The sequence below is a fragment of the Scylla paramamosain genome, chromosome 26 (genome assembly GCF_035594125.1).
Source record: "Scylla paramamosain isolate STU-SP2022 chromosome 26, ASM3559412v1, whole genome shotgun sequence".
Taxonomy (NCBI): Eukaryota; Metazoa; Arthropoda; class Malacostraca; order Decapoda; family Portunidae; genus Scylla; species Scylla paramamosain.
Window position 1 is genome coordinate 8,137,501 of NC_087176.1, and position 20,000 is coordinate 8,157,500.

General features: G+C 53.6%; 2 protein-coding genes across 6 annotated transcripts in view; both read right to left on the reverse strand.

Annotated features, from left to right (window-relative positions):
* The window catches only part of LOC135113680 (unconventional myosin-XVIIIa-like), a 189,535-nt gene that overhangs the window by 130,026 nt on the left and 39,509 nt on the right, over positions 1-20,000 (reverse strand). The window lies entirely within an intron of this gene.
* LOC135113679 (uncharacterized) lies at positions 3,245-14,862 on the reverse strand. Of its 3 annotated transcripts, none has more exons than XM_064029142.1 (2): positions 3,598-14,862; positions 3,245-3,358 (listed from the first exon to the last, which is right to left on the reverse strand). In XM_064029142.1, exons 1-2 carry the CDS (start codon positions 14,120-14,122, stop codon positions 3,324-3,326), a joined length of 10,560 nt encoding a protein of 3,519 aa, XP_063885212.1. In that variant the 5' UTR covers positions 14,123-14,862; the 3' UTR covers positions 3,245-3,323. The 3 variants fall into 3 exon arrangements, with proteins under 3 accessions (XP_063885212.1, XP_063885214.1, XP_063885213.1); XM_064029144.1 differs by having other exon boundaries at positions 3,245-3,355; positions 4,424-14,853; XM_064029143.1 differs by having other exon boundaries at positions 4,424-14,852.

A 20,000-nucleotide genomic window follows, 5' to 3' on the forward strand; every position in this document is an offset into this window, starting at 1 on the left:
CTTTTAACTGCGTAGTTTTTTCTGACTTTCTCTCTCGTACCTGAAAATTTTAATAACACTACATGGTCCTCCTCCTCCTCCTCCTCCTCCTCTTCCTTCCTCTTCTGTTTACCTCCCCTTATTTCATCTCCTCTTCCCCTCACTTGTTAAATCATCTTAACTATTACCCCTCTCTTTTTTTTCCATCTTCCTCTCCCATATTCTGTCCTTCCCTCCTTCCGTCCTTCCTCTTACTTCATAATCCTCTCTTTCTTTCATGCTTTGTCTTCTGTCCTATCCCAGTCCCCCTTCCTCTTCCTCTTCCCATCTCACTCTCTACACACTGTACCCAGACCCTTCCCACTTCCTCTTCCCTTTCCTTTCCACCTCCTCCTCCTCGCTTTTCTTTTCATTACTTACTACACCTCCTTCCTTCCCACTTCTTCCCTGACCTTCTTCACTCCACAGCGCTTCCATCTTCCTTTCCCAATGTCTCTCTCCTTTCCCCTTACCTGTAACTTGCTGAAGGGTAATCACCTGCGCCCTACGGAGAAACAAGCTCCCACCTGGGCCGCGTCACCCAAACAGTGCCGCCTAGCCAATAATATTCTTACAGGGAATCCCAGCCATCGTCATCATCAGCAGTTAGCAGCATCAGCATCAGCAGAGCCCAATAGACGGACAAATAGACAGGCAGGTAGATAGACAGATATACAGACAGACAGGCAGATAGATAAATAAATGAAGACATATGGACAGATAGACAGAAATATACAGATAGATAAACAGACAGGTAGACAGATAGATAGACAAGCACAGACAGACAGACAGACAGGCAGATATATAGACAGGAATACATTTGGAGTTATAGATAGACTGAATGACTGACTGAAGGCATCGCAACAAGACACAGACTGATATAATTATAAGACACAAGGTACTCTCTCTCTCTCTCTCTCTCTCTCTCTCTCTCTCTCTCTCTCTCTCTCTCTCTCTCTCTCTCTCTCTCTCTCTCTAAAGGCGAAGGGAGTGAGGAAGGGAAGGAGAAAGGAAAAATGGAAGACAGGAAGGGAATAAGGGAGGGAAGGAGGAAGGGAAGGAAGGATAAAGGAAAAATTAAAGACAAGAAGGAAATAAGGGAGGAAAAGAAGGATAGAACCAAAAAAGAAAATGCCAAAATACACAAAACCACAATAGGAAGACAAATTAAGAAACCGAATGAGGGAAGCAAGGAAGAAAAGAGAGCGAGGAGAAAAAATAAAACACAAGACAAAACAAGACAAAACAGGACACACACACACACACACACACACACACACACACACACACACACACACACGAACGCACCACCATGAACATCTCCCAGCTGTGGTGCAAGGATGTGCTGCTTCACTTCACATCTTCTCCTAGCAACACTACGTCACTCTCTCTTGTCACGGAGGAAAGCAAGAAAAGAAAAAAAAAATAGGGCAAGGCTATACAACATGCCAAACGCTCTCTCTCTCTCTCTCTCTCTCTCTCTCTCTCTCTCTCTCTCTCTCTCTCTCTCTCTCTCTCTCTCTCTCTCTCTCGACATATTTACAAGATTTATACTTTCTTTTTCTTGCTTTCCTTTTCACTTTTTCCGTTCCTATTTTTTCATGTTTGTTTTTCTCAATACTTACCCATTTTTTTCTCCTTGAGTAAATAGGTGTAAGTTTGTGTATTTGTTCAGCACACGTGTCTCGTAAACGCTTAGATCCGTTAAAAGGAGACACGTTTCCTCAGGTAACTCACGCGAATACCGACATTCTTCTGCCTTTATGAATCATGGTGGGAAGTATAAGGATTCTTCAAAACCCCCTTTAAAAAAAAAAAAAAAAAAAAAGACAAGTTTCCCTTCCTCCTTCAGAATCTGGGGCAAACGTTCTTCCTACTACAGAAACCTAGATAATTGTTATTCATCCACAACCTACCCCCACAAAAAAAAATCCTACTTCAGAAATTTATATGAGTGTTTTGCCTTCACAATTTCGCCCACCCAGAGAGAGAGAGAGAGAGAGAGAGAGAGAGAGAGAGAGAGAGAGAGAGAGAGAGAGAGAGAGAGAGAGAGAGAGAGAGAGAGAGAGAGAGAGAGAGAGAGAGAGAGAGAGAGAGATTTTTTCTCTTCAGAACAGCCTCCGTATGAGTTCCTTTGAAGCTGGGATGAAACAGACCACCTCCCCAGTACCATCCGAATCACTCCTGACGAAAACAAGGATGAAGGCAAAACACGAAGACAAAAAGCATTACAAAACCAAGGAAGGAGACAAACAATGAAATCAAGTCAAAGAGAAAAGCGAGGACGAAGACAAAAGATGAAAACAAAAAGCTTAAGAAAAACGAGGACAAAGACAAAAAAAGGAAAACAAAAACAAAAAAGTGTTAGAAAGCCGAGGACGAAAAAAAAATTAAAAGCGATAAAAAAAGATAAAAAGAAATTAAGAAAATGCGTGACAAAAGTGTGAAAAAAGAACAAAACAAAAAAACAAGACGACAAAAACGAGACTGAAGACAAAAACGTGACTAAATCAATACAAAAGCCAATACGAGGTCGAGGACAAAAGCCGTTGCAGGTATACGAGGAAGGGGAGGACCTGCACCGCCCCTGGTCAAGGCTGCCAGTGAAGGGCCGCACAGGGGCATCACAGGGGCGGCACCCCGGCCCTTAGACCTTCCACCTGTGACCCTTGACCCAGCCTGTTATGAGGTCAAGGAGTGCTGCTGCTGAGGTAACAACACACCTGAACACACCTGTACTCTCGGACCTGATGAGGAGGCACGTGTGGTGTCCTCCTCCTCCTCCTCCTCCTCCTCCTCCTTGTTCTCTTATTCTTCTCCCCCAAAGTTTACGCAAGCCATATGTGATTGATTCATCCTCATGATAGTTCCTCCTCCTCCTCCTCCTCCTCCTCCTCCCCCCATGACGTAATCCATCACACAGTTCCCAAGATCCGCTATTGACTCACGGACCTTGAAAGACCCACACCCCAATTTGGCTAGCGTTCTTTTCCTCCTCCTCCTCCTCCTCCTCCTCCTCCTCCTCCTCCTCCCCTTTCTCCACTTGCCCATAAACTGCAGCCTGTGATAGCGATGGTGGTACTCTGAAAATACATATTAATCCTAATTGTTTGTTTTTATCTCCTATATTTTCCTTTGCATTCTTCAATACACCTGACCATTATTTCTTTTTCTGCAGTTGAGTCAAGACGTTTATTGATGCCACAGGACATAAAAACACAAGTTATCTACATAAATACATTTATTAAAAAAAAAACAAAAATAATAGTGAGAGAGAGAGAGAAAGAAAGGCCACATATTTCCCCTCAAGAGTCATGGCGCATACACTCCTGCATCACTTCTGAAACGAGTAGAAATATTCACCGTTAGGATAAAAGCGTCACATATAAACGTGTGTGTGTGTGTCGGGGAACCTATACTACTATATCACAGAGGAAGGAATTATGAGAGAGCAGAGGCGGGAATGATCGCTGGGACGAGGACGTGGTGGGAAAGGAGGAGGAGGAGGAGGAGGAGGAGGAGGAGGAGGAGGAGGAGGAGGAGGAGGAGGAGGAGGAGGAGGAGGAGGAGGTTACCCACTGTCCAAGTCACTCTCGGAAGCGCTGTACTTGAGGAAGGGGCAACGCTCCACCGACGAGGCGGAGCTAGGGGCGAGCCAGGGGGCTGGGCGGGGGATGGGGGAGTGGCTGGGGCTGCCCAGGTTAAGCCCCTCGGGGAGGTCCGGGGCGCTGAGGAATATTAGTAGCGGGCAGCTGTAGCAGGCGAGGGCCACGGCCAGCAGCGGGGTTAGTGAGCCCACACACGCTGGCCAGTTAACAGCGGAGGCGGAGACGCTGCTGGCGGCAATAAAGGGTCGGAGGTGGTAGGGGGCGGCCTGCTCCTGCGTTGGGCCTTGTCCTGTGGGCGTCCTGGCCTCACGGGGCAGCAAGACAGGCTGGTCTTGGGGATGGCTGGGGAGAGGCATCCAGGGTTCAGGGTCTAAGAGAGTGTGTTGGGTGTGGGCTGGGGCCGTCCAGGGACCTGCAGCCGGCAGGGATGGTGGGGTGCTGCAGGCAAGAGAGGGTGAGAGGGTCACGCCAGGGGTGGGGGTGACAGGCAGGCGTGTGACGGGAGTCCAGTAAGGGTCACTGTCAGATCCCGAGGAGGAAGTTAAGCCCTGGGTGGTGGAGTGGGTGTCTAGGAAGGAGCGCCGCCCCCAGCCCTCACTGACCAAAGAGTCCTCACTGTGGGAAGAGTGAGGGTGGAGGGCGGCCGAGGCAGTAACCAAACACACAGGCATGGGGTTACTAGGGGTGGTGTGTGTGAGGATAGGGGGTGGGGCAGACCGTCCTGTGGTCAAGCCAGGCCCGTTAGTGCAGGCAAGGGTAGGGAGACTCCTGCGTCTGAGTGTCACGAGACAACTTACGCGGGGCGGCCAGGAGCGCCGGTCACTGGAGGCATGAGGGTGAGGGCTGGACTGGCGCCAGTGGACGGCGTGTTGTGGCGGCTGCTGGCGCGCCTGCGGCATTCCCACACAGAACGCACAGCCAGCTGCTTCCAGGCCTTCTTCAGCCTCTTGGCGAAGAATCCTTTCCTGTTGTTTACGTTTCAGCTGCTTAACAGAAGTGGGTTTGTGGGTGTGAGAGGCAATGTGGGGAGCCATGGGGGAGGCGTGGGAGGCGGTGAGGTGGCCAGCACAGGGGTGGGAGTAGGCAGCGTGGTGAGCTTCACAAGGGTAAGGGAGGACAGCGTCAGGGGCTACATAGGGGTGGACGGGGTGAGTGGGGGAGGTGTGAACCAGTCTGTGGTTGGGAATAGCGTGCTGATGCTGATGGTGAGCAGCCTCAGGAACTCGCGCGAATGGATCAACACCCCATGGCACGGCAGGCACGCAGGGTTGGTGGGGCAGCATGTGTGTGCCTGGGAAGGGGGCTGCAGGAGGACAGTATCCCTCCCACACTGGTGACCCCACCGTCCTGCTCATATGTTGTGGCGCCACAGCAGGGCTTGGTGACATCTCCTTAGACCCATTGGTGTGGTGCTCAGAGCGTGGAATGCCTGCATGGGGTGCAGGGCTTGCTGGGAGCGAGGTAATGGGAGGGACAGCAATTGGCTCTTGCACTGCCCCTGTATGTCCTCGAGGAGACATGTCTACCTCTTGGACCATTCGAGACTTGCGGTTGGACCAGCGCCGGGGTGGCACCGGTGGCTGGCTTGGGGCTTCTTTCTGGGAGGTGGAGACCTTTGTGAGGGCAAGGCTTCGATCCTCATCCGATGTGTTGACACACATGGCTGGCGCAGCGTAATATTCGCCAGAGCTGCAGGAATAAATGTCAGCACTTTCTGAGTCGCTGAAGGGGGCATGGTGGGAGGCAGGTCCGCCCACCAAACCACTCTGCACGTTGTACACGCCGGCGGTGGTGTCATCCTCCATCCCAGTAGGAGCTGGTGGGGTGGGGGACAGTACATCCTGTGAAGAGTCCCTCCCACCTCCACTCACTTTCTTGACACGGGCATCACTCTTGGGGCCAAAATATTTAGAGGCTTTCCTGAGGCCATTCTTGAAAGCTGCCACGAAAGTGTTGTCTGAACCTTTGGCAGCGGGTAGTGTCCGTGATCGGTGGTTGTCACCTTCACCCTCACTCTCATCAGCCAAGTACTCGCCAGGGGAGATGTCAGCCTCATCACGAGATTCTGGCAGCACATCACCCTCACTCTCTTCGTTGCTCACCACTTCATCCTCATCATCATCCTCAAACATGAACATGAGAGCTTCCTGTCCCTCAAAGCTCTGGAAATCTTCCAAGCCCTCAAAGTCCACAGCAGCCATATCATCCTCATGCCAGATGTAGCCCAGTAGCAGGTGGTCCTCATCCCCCCAAAGCACATCGTCTGCCTCCGTGGTGATGGGCTCACACATGTCTTTGTCAGGCATTGTCTCCTCTCCGGTCTGGGCATCGCTCACCTCATCATCAAACTTGTAACTACTAATACTCTCAGAACGGGGCTTGCTGGTAGGCTCCTCGCCTGCCGACTCTAGGGGTATAACGAGGCTGCTCAGGTCTACTCGTTCTTCAAAGAGGCACGTGCCCTCCTTCTCCTTGTTCTTACTGTCTCCTGTGGACTTGCCTAGGATGTGGAGGTTTTTGGGACATCGCTGGTCCAGTGAGCGGCTGATGCGCTCACCAGGCTTCACCTTCACCTTGGTCTTCACAAAAAGGAAGTCAGCCGAGTCGCTGGAGGAGGACACTCGAGACTCATTCTCTGACTCACTGGCAGAGTCCCCATACTGGTGCACCTCTAGCTGGGTCATGAGGCTGAGATGCTTGGTCTGTGTGGAGCGGCGGGATGGAAACACTTCTGGGATGATTAGTCGCAGTGACTCATTGCCTAGAGAGGAACATGGCGGGGAGGTGATGGAGTCCCTTTTGCCACTGCCACACTCATCTATGACACTTCCGTCATTGCCACCAAGCTCCCTTTCAAATTTCTTCAGCTTCTCCTCGAGACGTTGCATGTCAGCATCCATGGTAGCAAAATCCTCATCACCCTCATAACCAGCAGGTTCCTCATCCGTGTCTAGGTGGACAGTGGCGTGAGCAGCACGCCACTGGGCCTCGTCCTCATCCTCATCCAGAGGGAAGAGGTCTCGTCGTGCCACAGGGCCGCCAGTTGAGGTCCACCACGTATCAGAGCCTGTTGAGGAGGCTGAGGCTGAGATTGAAGCTGGCAGGTCAGCGTAAGTTGCTTGGCCATCAGAAGAGGCAGAGCCATCTTCAGGGGCTTCGCACTCCACCTTCAGTGAGGCCCCAACAGGTGAGACACTTTGTGCTTCCACAGGTGATGTTTCAAACCCATTAGACTTAGAATTGGGTGGAATCTCTTGAACTCCTTCTGTGCCATCTGTAGCATCCACAAACTCCTCCTCAGCATCCTCATCAGGGAGGGGCAGCTCAGGGGTGTGGCTGTGACTGCCCAAAGTCACCACTGTGGCAACACTGATTGAGCTGTGGCTGGATGTACGGCTGGGATTTATAGATACAACCTCCAGGGCGGGTTCGTACTCTTCTACAGACTCCTCCCGCACCAGACTGCTGACCTCAGCCTCGCACTCTGGCGATGACTCACGAGCCTCAGTCACCACGACACGCACAGCTGCAAAAGTTCCCTCAATGGAATCATCTCGTTCCTGGCCCTCATCTGATGACACTTCTTTTGGAAACTGACAAGTGGCAGGTTCCACAGGTTGAACTTCCCTCTCCTCCTGGAGTGAAGAGGTGAGACTCTTCATGTCTTTGTATTCTGTGGCTGCAACAAGCGAATCGGGAGTTTTCAAGGCTCCATGGCTGATGGTGGCTCCCTCATCTATGAACAACATCTTTGTCTCCAATTCCTGTGGCTGAGATGGGCTTTGGGAACCGTAAGATGAAACCTGGCCGCTCATGACGACTAGTGGTTCCTCTGGCAGACTGGTGGAGATTACCTTGTGGGACTCAACATCAACTGACGACACAGGACTCGTGTCATTAGTCTGAGAGTGGTTGTGGTCCTCAGCAGTGTCCACATTTCGTGGCATCGCCATTTCGCAAAGTGTTCCAGAAAATGCTGAGTACACGTCAGTAACAGTCTGGCCAGGATCCTCAGCCTGGCCAGTGCCCACAGCATCATCAGTGAAAACTTTCATTCCCATCAAAAGACAATGCCTGTGAGCGCCACCACCATCAGAGGGACTGCCACCACCACAAGAATCTGAGACTTCACCGGCAAAAGCCTCGTTGCCAGACACAGGGGAGTAAGAAGTATGTTGGTCTGTTTCTGACTCCTTGTTGCACTGGGCTTCCATTTCATCTTGTGTGGTGCTGGGAGCAGAGGTGAAGGTATTTTGGACAGGAGCATGGGAAAGGGTAGCCTCCTGTCCTGCAAACGAGTTTATGGTTTGTCTTATTTTGTTTTTCAGCGTTGTGTCCAGAGGCAGCACAATGGGGAGTGGGACAGTTCTCGCCTCTGCTTGGCCCAGTTCCCGTCCAGACCCGCCCTTGGGCCCTGCGTCTGACTCTCGTTGAGGAGTGCCTAAGTTGGGATCGGTGCCACCACTGCCCACTCTCGAGGCAGACTTGGACCTGGTGGAGGTATGTGCTGGTGGTGGCAACACCTGGCCCAAGGAGGATAGCCTATGTCTGGTGCCTGCCACTGGGGACAACTCTCCAGACACCTTGCTGCCACATATTATATCCAGTGGGAAGCGTGTAGGCCGGGGAAGAGGCGGGCTGTCGGCTTGGCGGGTAAGCATGGCTGCACGCTGGCTGATTCCAGTCTTTGAAGCAGCCTCACTACTTCTCACCCAGGGGCTGGTGACCACACCCTCTCCTACCTCCCCATAACTTCCCATCGTCACTGATTCTTTCTGTGGAGACACAAGCTCGCCCATTCCACCAGGAGAGGGTGGAGGTGTGGCCTCTTTGGTCTTGATAGAGGGAGGTGTGATTTCCCTGATGGTTATAGGAGATGTGACCTCTGTGGTAGTCATGCAGGTTGTTGCCTCTTTGCCAGTGGGAGATGTAATTTTTTGGGAGGGAACAGAAGGAAAGGAGGAAAGAGTGACCTCTTCAGAGACACTGTAGTAAAGGGGGGAAGGAGGTGTAACATCTTTGAGGGTGATTGGAGGGGAGGCAGGAGGTGTAGCCTGCATAGAAGCAACGGGGGGAGGAGAGGGAGGAAGCATGGCCTCGTTAGTATGGGAAGCAGGCACAGTTTCCTCTGGCAGGGAAGAAGAGCAGAGAGGAAGTGTGATCTCAGACAGAAAAGACGATGTGGCCTCCTCACTTAGAGAGGAAGAAGGAAGAGGAGAGGAAGGGGATGTTTTCTCTTCGATTGGAAGAGTAGAGGAAGGGGAAGGACAGTAAGGCGGTGGTGTGACTTCTTTAAACTGTGGAGGAGGAGGTATAATTTCTTCAGGATGATAAAGAATGGAAGGAGGGAGTGTGTCCTCATCTAAGTGACAAGGTGTGGCCTCCTCAGAGTGGGAAAGAAGAGGAGGAGGAGGAGGAGGAGGAGGAGGAGGAGGAGGAGGAGGAGGAGGAGGAGGAGGAGGAGGAGGAGAAGAAGGATGAGGTGAGGTTTCTTTAGGTGCAAAGGAGCAAGAGGAGACAAGGGATGTCACCTCCTCCAGAGCAGGGGATGGAGGAGAGGGATGAGGCATAATATCCACGGATGCAAAAGATTTGTCCTCTTCCGAAACACAAGGGTGGCAGGGCTGGGGTGTGGCCTCCCTAGATGCTGGCGGCGTAACTTCCGAAATAAAGAGGGAAGGCCGAGGTGTTGCCTCCTTAGATGAAGGTGGTGTGGCCTCCTCTTCCTCAATAGGCGGTGTGGCCTCCTCCTCCTCCTCCTCCTCCTCCTCCTCCTCCTCTTCAATAGGAGAAAAAAGGCATGGTTCAGGTGTGGCCTCCTTAGATGCGGGCGGTGTGATCTCCTCTTCCTTCTCACCAGGAAGAAGGGTGGGGTCAGGTGTGGCCTCCCTTTGAGGGTTAGGTCTCGTCACTTCCTGGGCGTCACAGGAGAGTTGCTTCGCGCCGCCAAGCAGTGTCGCTTCCCTTGGGACAGGCTGACACTCTTTAGTAACCGTCGTGGGCCGAAACGCAGCTCCCGGTGCTTGCGTCATGGCCTCCGCTTCCACCTCCATAGACTTCACTGGCTCACGGCGATGGTCTTGAAAAGGAGTGGAAGGAGTAGCTACAGGTGGGCCTGACTCCCGCCGGGCACCCCCTTGCGCATTAGCCCCCCGCGGAGGCCAGGTGACGAGCTGTGACGGTGCTACTACCACGCCCTCAGCTGAAGTTCCCGAGGCAAGGCTGGCGCCACTGGTGACTGTTGGGTCTGTGGCAAATGTTGCTGAGTTAGTTGAGGTCAACTGCACCCTGACCTCAGCGTCCTGCGCAGAGGCAGTCTCGTCAGAAGGCACAGTGATGCCAGCGTGCCCCGCAGCGCCACGCTGTGCCGCAGCTCGGCGCGTGGTGAGGAGCGGCGCGGGGGGTTGCAACTCGTACGGGAAACAAGGATCGAGGTCTTCTTGGTGGAGCGGCAGGGCAACATCCTCCTGGGATGGCTCGCTGTGCTCTGCAGTGTTGGGGAGGAAGTCCCTGGGGCGATGCAGCTGAGGCACGGCAGGGGGCACGGGGCTGGTGCTGGTGCTGCTGCTGGCAGAGCCGCGGTATGGTCGTGGAATGCTGTTAACATAACATCGCGTCGTGTCAGGTGGCGCAGAGCCAGTCGATCCCCAGGGCGGTGGTGGAGTAGAAGGGCCCCAGGGCGGACTGGCGGCGTTGCTGCTTGATTCACAGGATGGCGGCGGCCGAGGAAGGGATGCCCCAGACCCTCGGCCGCCGCCGGCGTCGCCACCCGGTTGAATATGGGCGGCAGCCAGTCCCTCCTCGGCCTCAATCAGCGACTGGCGACGTGAAGAGGGAACAGAAGATGCGATTTCAGAGTCCAGGGAAGTCTGTGAGGCTTGTGGCCAGGCCGGGAGAGGTGACAGCCTATAGGAGGGTAACCTGCGCGGCAGCGTGTTACATCTGAACAGCGGGTACGGGTTTGGCGAGGCGGGGCCCGAGCCCAGGTTGACGCCACACAGTTTAATAAACCCACTTTCGTCCTTGTCCTCCGCGCCGCCCTCCTCGCCGCGGTACATGCGTATGTCACACTTGTCAGAGTTCCTTTTGGGTCGATGAGTCTGCCAGGAGGCGTCCCCCTTCACTCTGAAGGTCACGCCGCCGGGAATCTCCCGCGAGGTGTTCCTGCTGCTCACGAACATGGGCAGCAGGTTGCGCACCTTAGAACTGTCCGCACCACTAATCTTAAAACCGTAAATAGAGGAGCACCGGCCGGAAAAGGAGGGCGGCTCCGGACGGAGGGTGGCGGGCGAGGGCGCCGCGCCACCCGCCATGTTGTCACTGCTCATGGTCACCAGTTCACCACCACCACCACCACAACTATTTATAGCCACACGCCACCCGCGTCCGGACAACACGAGTGCCCACTCCTCGCCGGCATGGTGGTGGCCCTCCTCGGCGTGGCCCAGTACTGGGTACTGCCACAGCGCCTCCCCCACCAGCACCTGCAGCGAGCCTACCACCTCCCCGGGGCAGTGCACCGCGTGTGCCTCCCCCACCACGCCATGGCAAAGACTGCCCGCCTGCCCGTCGCTGGTGCCAGCCCACTGCGGCACTTGGCACTCCTTCCCGCACTGCCAACAGACCAGGTCGCTCCACTCTGGCCCCTGCATGTCGCCTCCGGGCACTTCACATAACACCGTGGCCTTGCCGAGGGGGGATGGGGCGGGGCAGTCATGAGGAGGTGACGCAGTGACATTGTCCTCACCACTCCCCTCACCCTCACCCCGGCGTTCTTCCCTTGCAGTGTCAGGCTGCACGTCAGCCCCACCAGCAAGCCGCGGGTGCTGACCTGTGGTGCTGGAGACTCCAGGGGACCCAAGCGGGAGGGCGGGGCGGTAAGGTAGGGCGGGGCCAGCCACTCCGCCCGCCGCCTCCCTCGCTGGCGGGCACGGTGCGTCACCCGGCGGGCACCCCTTCCCTCCACCCTCCACCAGGACGCCCTCCTGCTCCCCTCCTCCCACAGGCAGGTCTGTGATGTCCTGCACGATGACAAGCTCCGGGACGCCCTTGGAGCACGGGGACTCACAGTGCAGCAGGCGAGGACCGGGAGGAGGTGTGAGGCGATCGACTTCCCCGCCAGGACTCACGGGGGCAGGGGAGGAGGAGGGAGACGAGGAGCAGCACTTTCTTGCCCCCGAGGAAGGGTGGGTCGCCATTGAGTGTGTTCCCTCGTCTATCACCAATGAGGATTCCGCCCTTAATGGAGAGGCGGGCGGTGATAGCCGGGGCAGCTGTTCAGGCGCGGAGGGGAGGGGCGAGGGTGGAGAGGGAGGGAAGGATGGAGAGAAAGGAGGAGAGGATAAAGGAATGGAGGAGGAAGTAGGAGAGGATGAAAGGAAATGCTGGGTAGAGTCCGTACACAACTCACTTGAAGGGAGGGGGGAGGAGGAAGGAGGTGGAGGAAGAGGAGGAGGAGGTGAGGAAGAGGAGGGAGTGGGAAGAGGAGGTGAGGAAGAGGAGGGAGTGGGAAGAGGAGGAGAGGAAGGAGGGGGAGAAGGAAGAGGAGAGGAAGGGGGAGGAGGAAGAGAAGATGGGGGAGGAGGAAGAGGAGGGAAAGATGGAGGAGGAGGAGGAGGAGGAGGAGGAGGAGGAGGAGGAGGAGGAGGAGGAGGAGGAGGAGGAGGAGGAGGAGGGGTAATAGAAGGAGGAGGCAATGGGGTGGTAGAGATGGAAGGAAACGGAGGGGAAGGAGGAGAAGGAGGAGGAGGAGGAAGAGGAGGAGTTGGAGGAGGAGTAGTGAGATGAGGGGAAGAGGGAGGAGGAGTCGAAGGAGGAGAAGGAAGTGGGATATCAGAAAGAACAGGAGAAACAGAAGGGGATGAAAAGGATGATGGAAGGGAATGAACACAAGGAGGAGGAGGAGGAGGAGGAGGAGGAGGAGGAGGAGGAGGAGGAGGCAAGGCCGCAGCACTGGCCGGACAGGAATAGGTGACAGGTACGGGGGTCTGCAACGCCTCCGATTGATACGAACACCAGATGTCGGGTGCCTCGGGGCTGGTGGGGATGCGCTGCGCCTCGCCGCCCACACCGCCGCCGCTGCCGTCCTCGCAGGGTGGCGGGCAGGACGCAGCGCACAAACTGATATCCGGCTGCTCCTGACGGCGGATGGAGGTGGTGCGGGTCACTACGTCGCAGCACTCAGGCAGCGGGGTTGTGCAAGTCTGCTGGGGTGCGGGGGCCGTGAGAGTGGGCGTGGGGGCGTGAGGCACCTCGAGCACAGTGTCAGAGGACTGTGCAGGGCTGGTGACGCTGGTGACAGCAGACACTTGAGGCGCACACTGCTGCTCCTCCTGCACCAGATCGCCGCCGAGCGTGCCCGCCGACAGGTTCTCCTCAGCAGGGGTGTGGCAGAGGTGGGACAGGCGCTCAGCGAACCCACGCGGCACTGGATGGCGGCACGGTTCATCGGGCACTGGCAGCCCGGTGGAGGGCGAGGCACGGCCTTCCTCCCCGGGCCCCGCCTCGCCACCCGCCGCCCCACTCCTGTCCCCGCGGCTCGGGGGTGAAGGGCTCCCCTTCCGGGTAATGGCGGGGCACGTCAGGGACTGGGCGAGTCTGCCCAAAGCCTGGATGTCAAGCACAGGGTGCGGGGGCGGGGGCGCGTCCACCACCTGCTGGCAGCGGCCCCGCGCCACGGCCCCCGCGTCGCTATCTTCGTCTGGAGGCACCGCCGCCTCGTTCCTGTCCCGCCGGCTCTCCTCGTAAGACGGGTTCCATTGCCACACATCCTCGGTGGTCGGCACGAAGCCTGCCAGGCTACACTCACTTTCGGTGTCACTGTCCGCCTCGCCCTCAGAGGCGGAACACCAGCCCGGGCTCTCCACCTCGCCGGAACTACACGTTCTAAAACTAAACAGCGATTCCTCGTCCTCACTGAGGCGGCGTGCAGCCTTCCTGCAGACACACGACACTGCAGAAGAGAAGGAACAGCACTCCGCTGCACACCTTACGGCCGCTGCCTCAAGCACACCAGTCACGCCCGCCTTAGCCAGCTGCCCTTCAGCCTTGCCGCAAGCCGCCCTCGCGGCACACTGACCCTCCACATCAGCTGAGCCGCACGTACCCGTAGCCAACAATGTGTCGGGGGGCGGCGGGGGCTGCGCGGGGGCTGGGAAGACAACAGGCACGTGGGTAACAATGCCGCTGCTCACTCGGGCACCACTATGCACCCGCGCTTCGCGGGGGTCAGCAATGCCCGGTGTGGCACCACTATGCACCAGTGCTTCGCAGGGGTCAGCAATGCCCTGCGTGGCCTGGCTGCGGAACTCACAGCACGGAACACAATCTACGGAGCAAGCCGCGGTACAGCCTGGCGGCGCGGCAGCCATCGCAGGAGGGAGCAGGGAGGCAGGCACGGCTGACAAATCACCGACACCTGCCCTACTTGTGAGCGGCGAGGAACGCGGGCCGGGGCGCGGTACGGGGCTCGTGGCAGCCGCGGCAGGCTGCTGCATGGGGGACTGGCAGCGTGGCGGGGCAAGCGTGGCGGGGGCGGGGCAATGGTTAGGGGCGGCACTCAGGGGCGCCTCGCGGATCAACACAACCTCGCGGGCGTCGTCCAGAAGCGCCTGACACGACGCCAGTAGCTCCTCGGACGACCACTTGGTGCGCGGCGCCGCGTGGCCCGCAGCGACCTCCACCTCCACCTCCTGCAGCAGCGACTCGAACGCCGCAAGCAGCGCCCTCTGCCGAACCCTGCCACGCCTCCCCCCGCGCCGGGCCGGGCGCCGCTCATCACGCCACCACTCCCAGGGGCACGTGGCGCCGCAGCACGTGATATCCCAGCGAGGCACGGGCGTGCGGCGGGGCGCGACGTGGCGTGTGAGGCGCGCGAGGGAGCATCAAACTGACGGGTGTCGGGAGGCGCAGCGCTGCCTCACCCTGCCGCTGCCAGGCCTGTGCTCCACCTGGCCCGCCGCCCCCCACGCCGCGCCAACACCACCGCCACAATAGTTTAGCACCACCACACACCACCGCCACCATGCTGCCAACACCACTCCATAGGCGCCAGCGCAGCAACGATAGTACACCACCACCACAACTACCCCACCACCACCAAGGGAGAAACAACGATAACATTTCCACGCTCTGAAGGAAGAAGACAAGTACCGGAGGAAGACGAAAAAAATGATCAACAAGTACAAAAGAAGGGGACAGATAAGGAGAGGAGGAACCAGTTAGAGAAAGAGAAGAGAAGGGAAAAGGGGAGGAAAAGCACCAACCGTGACAAAAGTAGCAAGGACAGAGGGAGGGAAGGGGGTATGATAAAGGATGGGGGGGAGGAAGAGGAGGGAAGGGGGGGGAAGTGAGTGTTAGCTTATTTGTAAGTTATTAATGGTTCCCAAATACCTGTAATATGACAGGTTGCTGCGAGAAGAAGGGAGGGGAGGAGGGAGATGATTCAGCGAGGGCGTGAAGAGATGGACTGAGGAGGGAAAAGCTTAAAGGGGAAAAAGGGAGGGAAAGAAAGAAGGAAAATAGGACTACGGGTAGATTAGAGGAAAAGAGGGTAAAAAGGGGAATAGGGAAAAAATCAGAGTTTCGGTAGAGAAAAGAACATGGGAAAATAAGAAGTAAATAAGGGATTGAAGGAAAGAACTGGGGAAGAACGAAGAGAAAGTGGATCGAAGAGGATGACAAGGAAGAGAGAAGAAAGAAAAATATTATTAGAGTTTTGCAGAAAGAGAACTGAGGAAAGGACAAGAGGGAGAGAAGGAGAAAAAGAAATGAAGACTAAAGGAGAAAAAGATGAAAAAGAACAATGAAAATAGAAGAGAAAAACAGGAAAGGAGAATTTGAATACCACAACAAATAATTGCTGTCCAATAAATTCTCTCCCTCCCTCCCTCTCTCCCTCTCTCTCTCTCTCTCTCTCTCTCTCTCTCTCTCTCTCTCATTCAATGGCCTTGGATAATCCCTAGATTTACACTAATAGACGAAACCACCACTACCACCACCACCTCCACCTCCTCCTCCTCCTCCTCCTCCTCCTCCTCCTCCTCCTCCTCCTCCTCCTCATCATCATCATCATCATCATTAATATAGTAGAGAAATAAAAGATAATTTTCACACTCGCCACTCTTAAACTCCTTCACAGGTCTTGTCTCGCCCACTCACCTCTCTGGCGCGCGGCTCTACAGGTGTGAAGAGGAGGAGGAGGAGGAGGAGGAGGAGGAGGAGGAGGAGGAGGAGGAGGAGGAGGAGGAGGAGGAGGAGGAGGAGAATTAGAAGGAAAATGGTCGCGTGATTTGCTTGTGGAAAAAAGGAAGAGGAGGAGGGAGAGGAGGAGGATGAGAAGAAGAAGAAGAAGAAGAAGAAGAAGAAGAAGAAGAAGAAGAAGAAGAAGAAGAAGAAGAAGAAGAAGAAGAAGAAGAAGAAGAAGAAGAAGAAGAAGAAGAAGAAGAAGAAGAAGAAGAAGAAGAAGAAGAAGAAGAAGAAGAAGAAGAAGAAGAAGAAGAAGAAGAAGAAGAAGAAGAAGCAACAGCAAGGAAAAAAGGAGAAAGAAAGAAGAACAAGAACAAGAACAAGAACAAGAACAAAAACAAAAACAAGAACAAGAACAAGAAGAAGAGGTTATGATGAAAAAGGAGATGAAATATTAAATATTATAATACCAGTGACACACACACACACACACACACACACACACACACACACACACACACACACACACACACACACACACACACACACATCACGAGGAGATACACTTGGCACCCGTGGCACCTTGACGTCACGAGTATTGCAGGGTGCCAACTCACGAGGTGCCACACTGGGCCCTGTCTCTCTCTCTCTCTCTCTCTCTCTCTCTCTCTCTCTCTCTCTCTCTCTCTCTCTCTCTCTCTCTCTCTACTTTCTTCCTTCTACAGTATTTTTATCATGATTTTTCAGTGTAATTTCGTTTCAATACTTTTTTTCTTTCTCGTACAATAAACAAAAACTAAAAAGATTTGATAATATTTTCCTTTAGTTACTCTTTTATTGTTCCTTCTTCCTTCAGTTTTCTCCTCCTCCTTCTCTTCCTCCTCCTCCTCCTCCATATTTTTTTTTTCATCCTACTTTTATTATCCTCTTTTTTTTCCTTTTAACCATTACTTCCCCATACTATTCCACTCCTCCTCTTCCTCTTCTTCCTTACCCTCCTCCTCCTCCTCCTTCTACTAATGAAGTTTAGTCACCACCCTGTCCTCCTCCTCCTCCTCTCTTCCTCCCCTTCTTGTTCACTCCCCCTTCCCCTCCCAATATTTGTCATCACTCTCCTCCTCCTCCTCCTCCTCCTCCTCCTCCTCCTCCTCCTCAACACAATCACGAACACAAGATATTTCTTTTCGCCCTCTTCTCTCCCTCCTTACTCTCCCCTCTCATCTCTCCCCACTGTCTACCCCCTCCCCTCCCCTCCTCCCCCCATCACCACCATCACCACCACCACTCTCCCCTCTCCCCTTCATCACGTCCCCTCAGTCAACCCCCACCAAGGCCAACCCTCACACACACACACACACACACACACACACACACACACACACACACACACACACACACACACACACACACACACACACACTACTGATGATGATGGCGCCGATGGTGATGATAGTGATGATGTCCACGTAGTAAGCCAGGGCCACCACCATCACTACCACCATGAGAGAGAGAGAGAGAGAGAGAGAGAGAGAGAGAGAGAGAGAGAGAGAGAGAGAGAGAGAGAGAGAGAGAATAGAGGGTAAAAACTGCCATTAAAATAGGCTAAGAAACGACAACTGGAGGAGGAGGAGGAGGAGGAGGAGGAGGAGGAGGAGGAGGAGGAGGAGGAGGAGGAGGAGGAGGAGGGAGGTTCAGGTTAATTATGAAGAACATTTACCAAGAAGGCAATATTTAGAACAAAGGAGAATGAGTAATAAAGAGGGGAGGAGAGAGGGGAGGAAGGAAGAGGGGAGGAGAGAAGAGAGGAGAGAGAAAAGAGGAGAGATGAGGGGGAGAGAACAGAAACTAAATGATAAAGAAGGGGAAGTACCGCATTTGGATTTGTAGAGAGAGAGAGAGAGAGAGAGAGAGAGAGAGAGAGAGAGAGAGAGAGAGAGAGAGAGAGAGAGAGAGAGAGAGAGAGAGAGAGAGAGAGAGAGAGAGAGAATGGAATAGCGGTGGAAAATGTGAAGCGAGGAGTAAGAGGGGAACGAAGGAATAAGTAGGGAAACGAAGGAATAAGAGGGAAAACGAAGGAATAAGAGGGGAAAGGAGAAGTGAGAGGAGAAAATAAAACAGGAAGAGGGAAATGAGAATGAAAGGAAATAAAGAAGAGTGAAAGGAATGACGAAGAGAGGAAGTGAGGGGGGAAAAAGGGAAAACAAGAAGGAAAAGAGAAAAATTACGATAAATTATGAGGAAAAATTAGAAGGGATAAATGAAGGAAATGAGGAGAAAAGGGAAAAAGAAGAAAAGTTGAAAAAAAATAGAGGGGAAATAGAGGGGAAAAGAGAGGAGGAAATAATGAGAGAAAAATTAAGGAAAATATGAAAGAAGGGTTAAGTTTTCAGTCACCCTTCAAACTTTTCATTTTCAAACTCTCTCTCTCTCTCTCTCTCTCTCTCTCTCTCTCTCTCTCTCTCTCTCTCTCTCTCTCTCTCTCTCTCTCTCTCTCTCTCTCTCTCTGGTCATTTTACTGTCTTTCCTTCCTCGTTTCTTTGTGTGTGTGAGAGAGAAGAAGAAGAAGAAGAAGAAGAAGAAGAAGAAGAAGAAGAAGAAGAAGAAGAAGAAGAAGAAGAAGAAGAAGAAGAAGAAGAAGAAGAAGAAGAAGAAGAAGAAGAAGAAGAAGAAGAAGAAGAAGAAGAAGAAGAAGAAGAAACTAAGTTAAATTTATACAACTAAATAAATGCCATACCAGAGAGAGAGAGAGAGAGAGAGAGAGAGAGAGAGAGAGAGAGAGAGAGAGAGAGAGAGAGTACAGTAACAGCCTTATCTTGTCTAACCACTCCCTTCCGCTCTCTCTCTCTCTCTCTCTCTCTCTCTCTCTCTCTCTCTCTCTCTCTCTCTCTCTCTCTCTCTCTCTCTCTCTCTCTCTCTCTCTCTCTTCCAACATTCGTCCCTCTTTTCGCCTCTCCCTCCTCCTCTCCTTCCCTCTTTTAATTTTCCTTCTTTCTTAATTTCTATCCTTCTAGTAATATCTCACCCTCCTTGTTTGCCCTCCCTTCCTTCTTTCCCTCCCTCTCTCCTCCTATCGTTCTTTTCTCCCTTCTTTTCCTTCCCTCCTCATCAATTCCTCCCTTCTTCCTCCTTTCTGGTAACTTATTCTTCCCTCCTTCCATTCCTTCTCTTCTCCTCCTCCTCCTTCTCCTCCTTCCTTTCATTCCTTCTCTCCTCCATCTAACCTCCCATTCCTCCACTTTTTTCCCTCCTTCAAGCAACCACAAACTGTCCTCCCCCTACATCTCCCTCTCCCTCTCCCTCTCCCACTCCCTCTCCCTCAAACCAGCATTGTGCACCTGACATCTGATTGCACGCAGACTGCCAGGTAATTGGGGCACCTGGGGACATCACCTGAACTGGACACACACACACACACACACACACACACACACACACACACAGTCCTCCTCTTGTCTTCTTTGTTCTTTACTTTGGTTGTGTTTAAATTAAGGTGATTTTGAAGGTAAGAAGTGATTGGGGGTGTTGCTTCTGTGGTTCAGGAGGAAAAGAAGGCAAAGATAGCGAGAGAGAGAGAGAGAGAGAGAGAGAGAGAGAGAGAGAGAGAGAGAGAGAGAGAGAGAGAGAGAGAGAGAGAGAGAGAGAGAGAGAGAGAGAGAGAGAGAGAGAGAGAGAGAGAGAGAGATGTTGAGGGGGAAAGGGTTGAAGGTAAGTATGCTATTAACTTTTTGGTATATTCTATGAAGGAAAGACTGTGATAGTGAGTATAATAGTTTTAATAATCTCTTTACATGTGTATTACTTTCTTCATTCTTTTTTTTTCCTTTTTTTCCTCTTCTCCCTCCCTCCTTTCTTTGCTTCCTTCCATTCTTCTATTCTCCCACCCATCTTTCTTTCCTCTCTTCTCCTCCTCGTGCCTTCCTCCCTTTCCTTCCTGTCACCAATCCATCCATCCTTCCCTGCCTTCCACACCCTCTCCACTTCTCCACACTCTCCCATGCACTCACTTCATCCTTTTCTAATTCCCTCCTTCCATTCTGTATCCTCTTTCCTTCTCCATCCTACCTTCCTTCCCATAGCCCCTCTCCGTGTCCATCCTTCCACCCTTTCCTCCCACCTCGCTAGACAGACAGGCCTACCCCATGACTCACCTCGGCCAAGGAGAGAAGCAATGCACCTATGAGTGTGTTC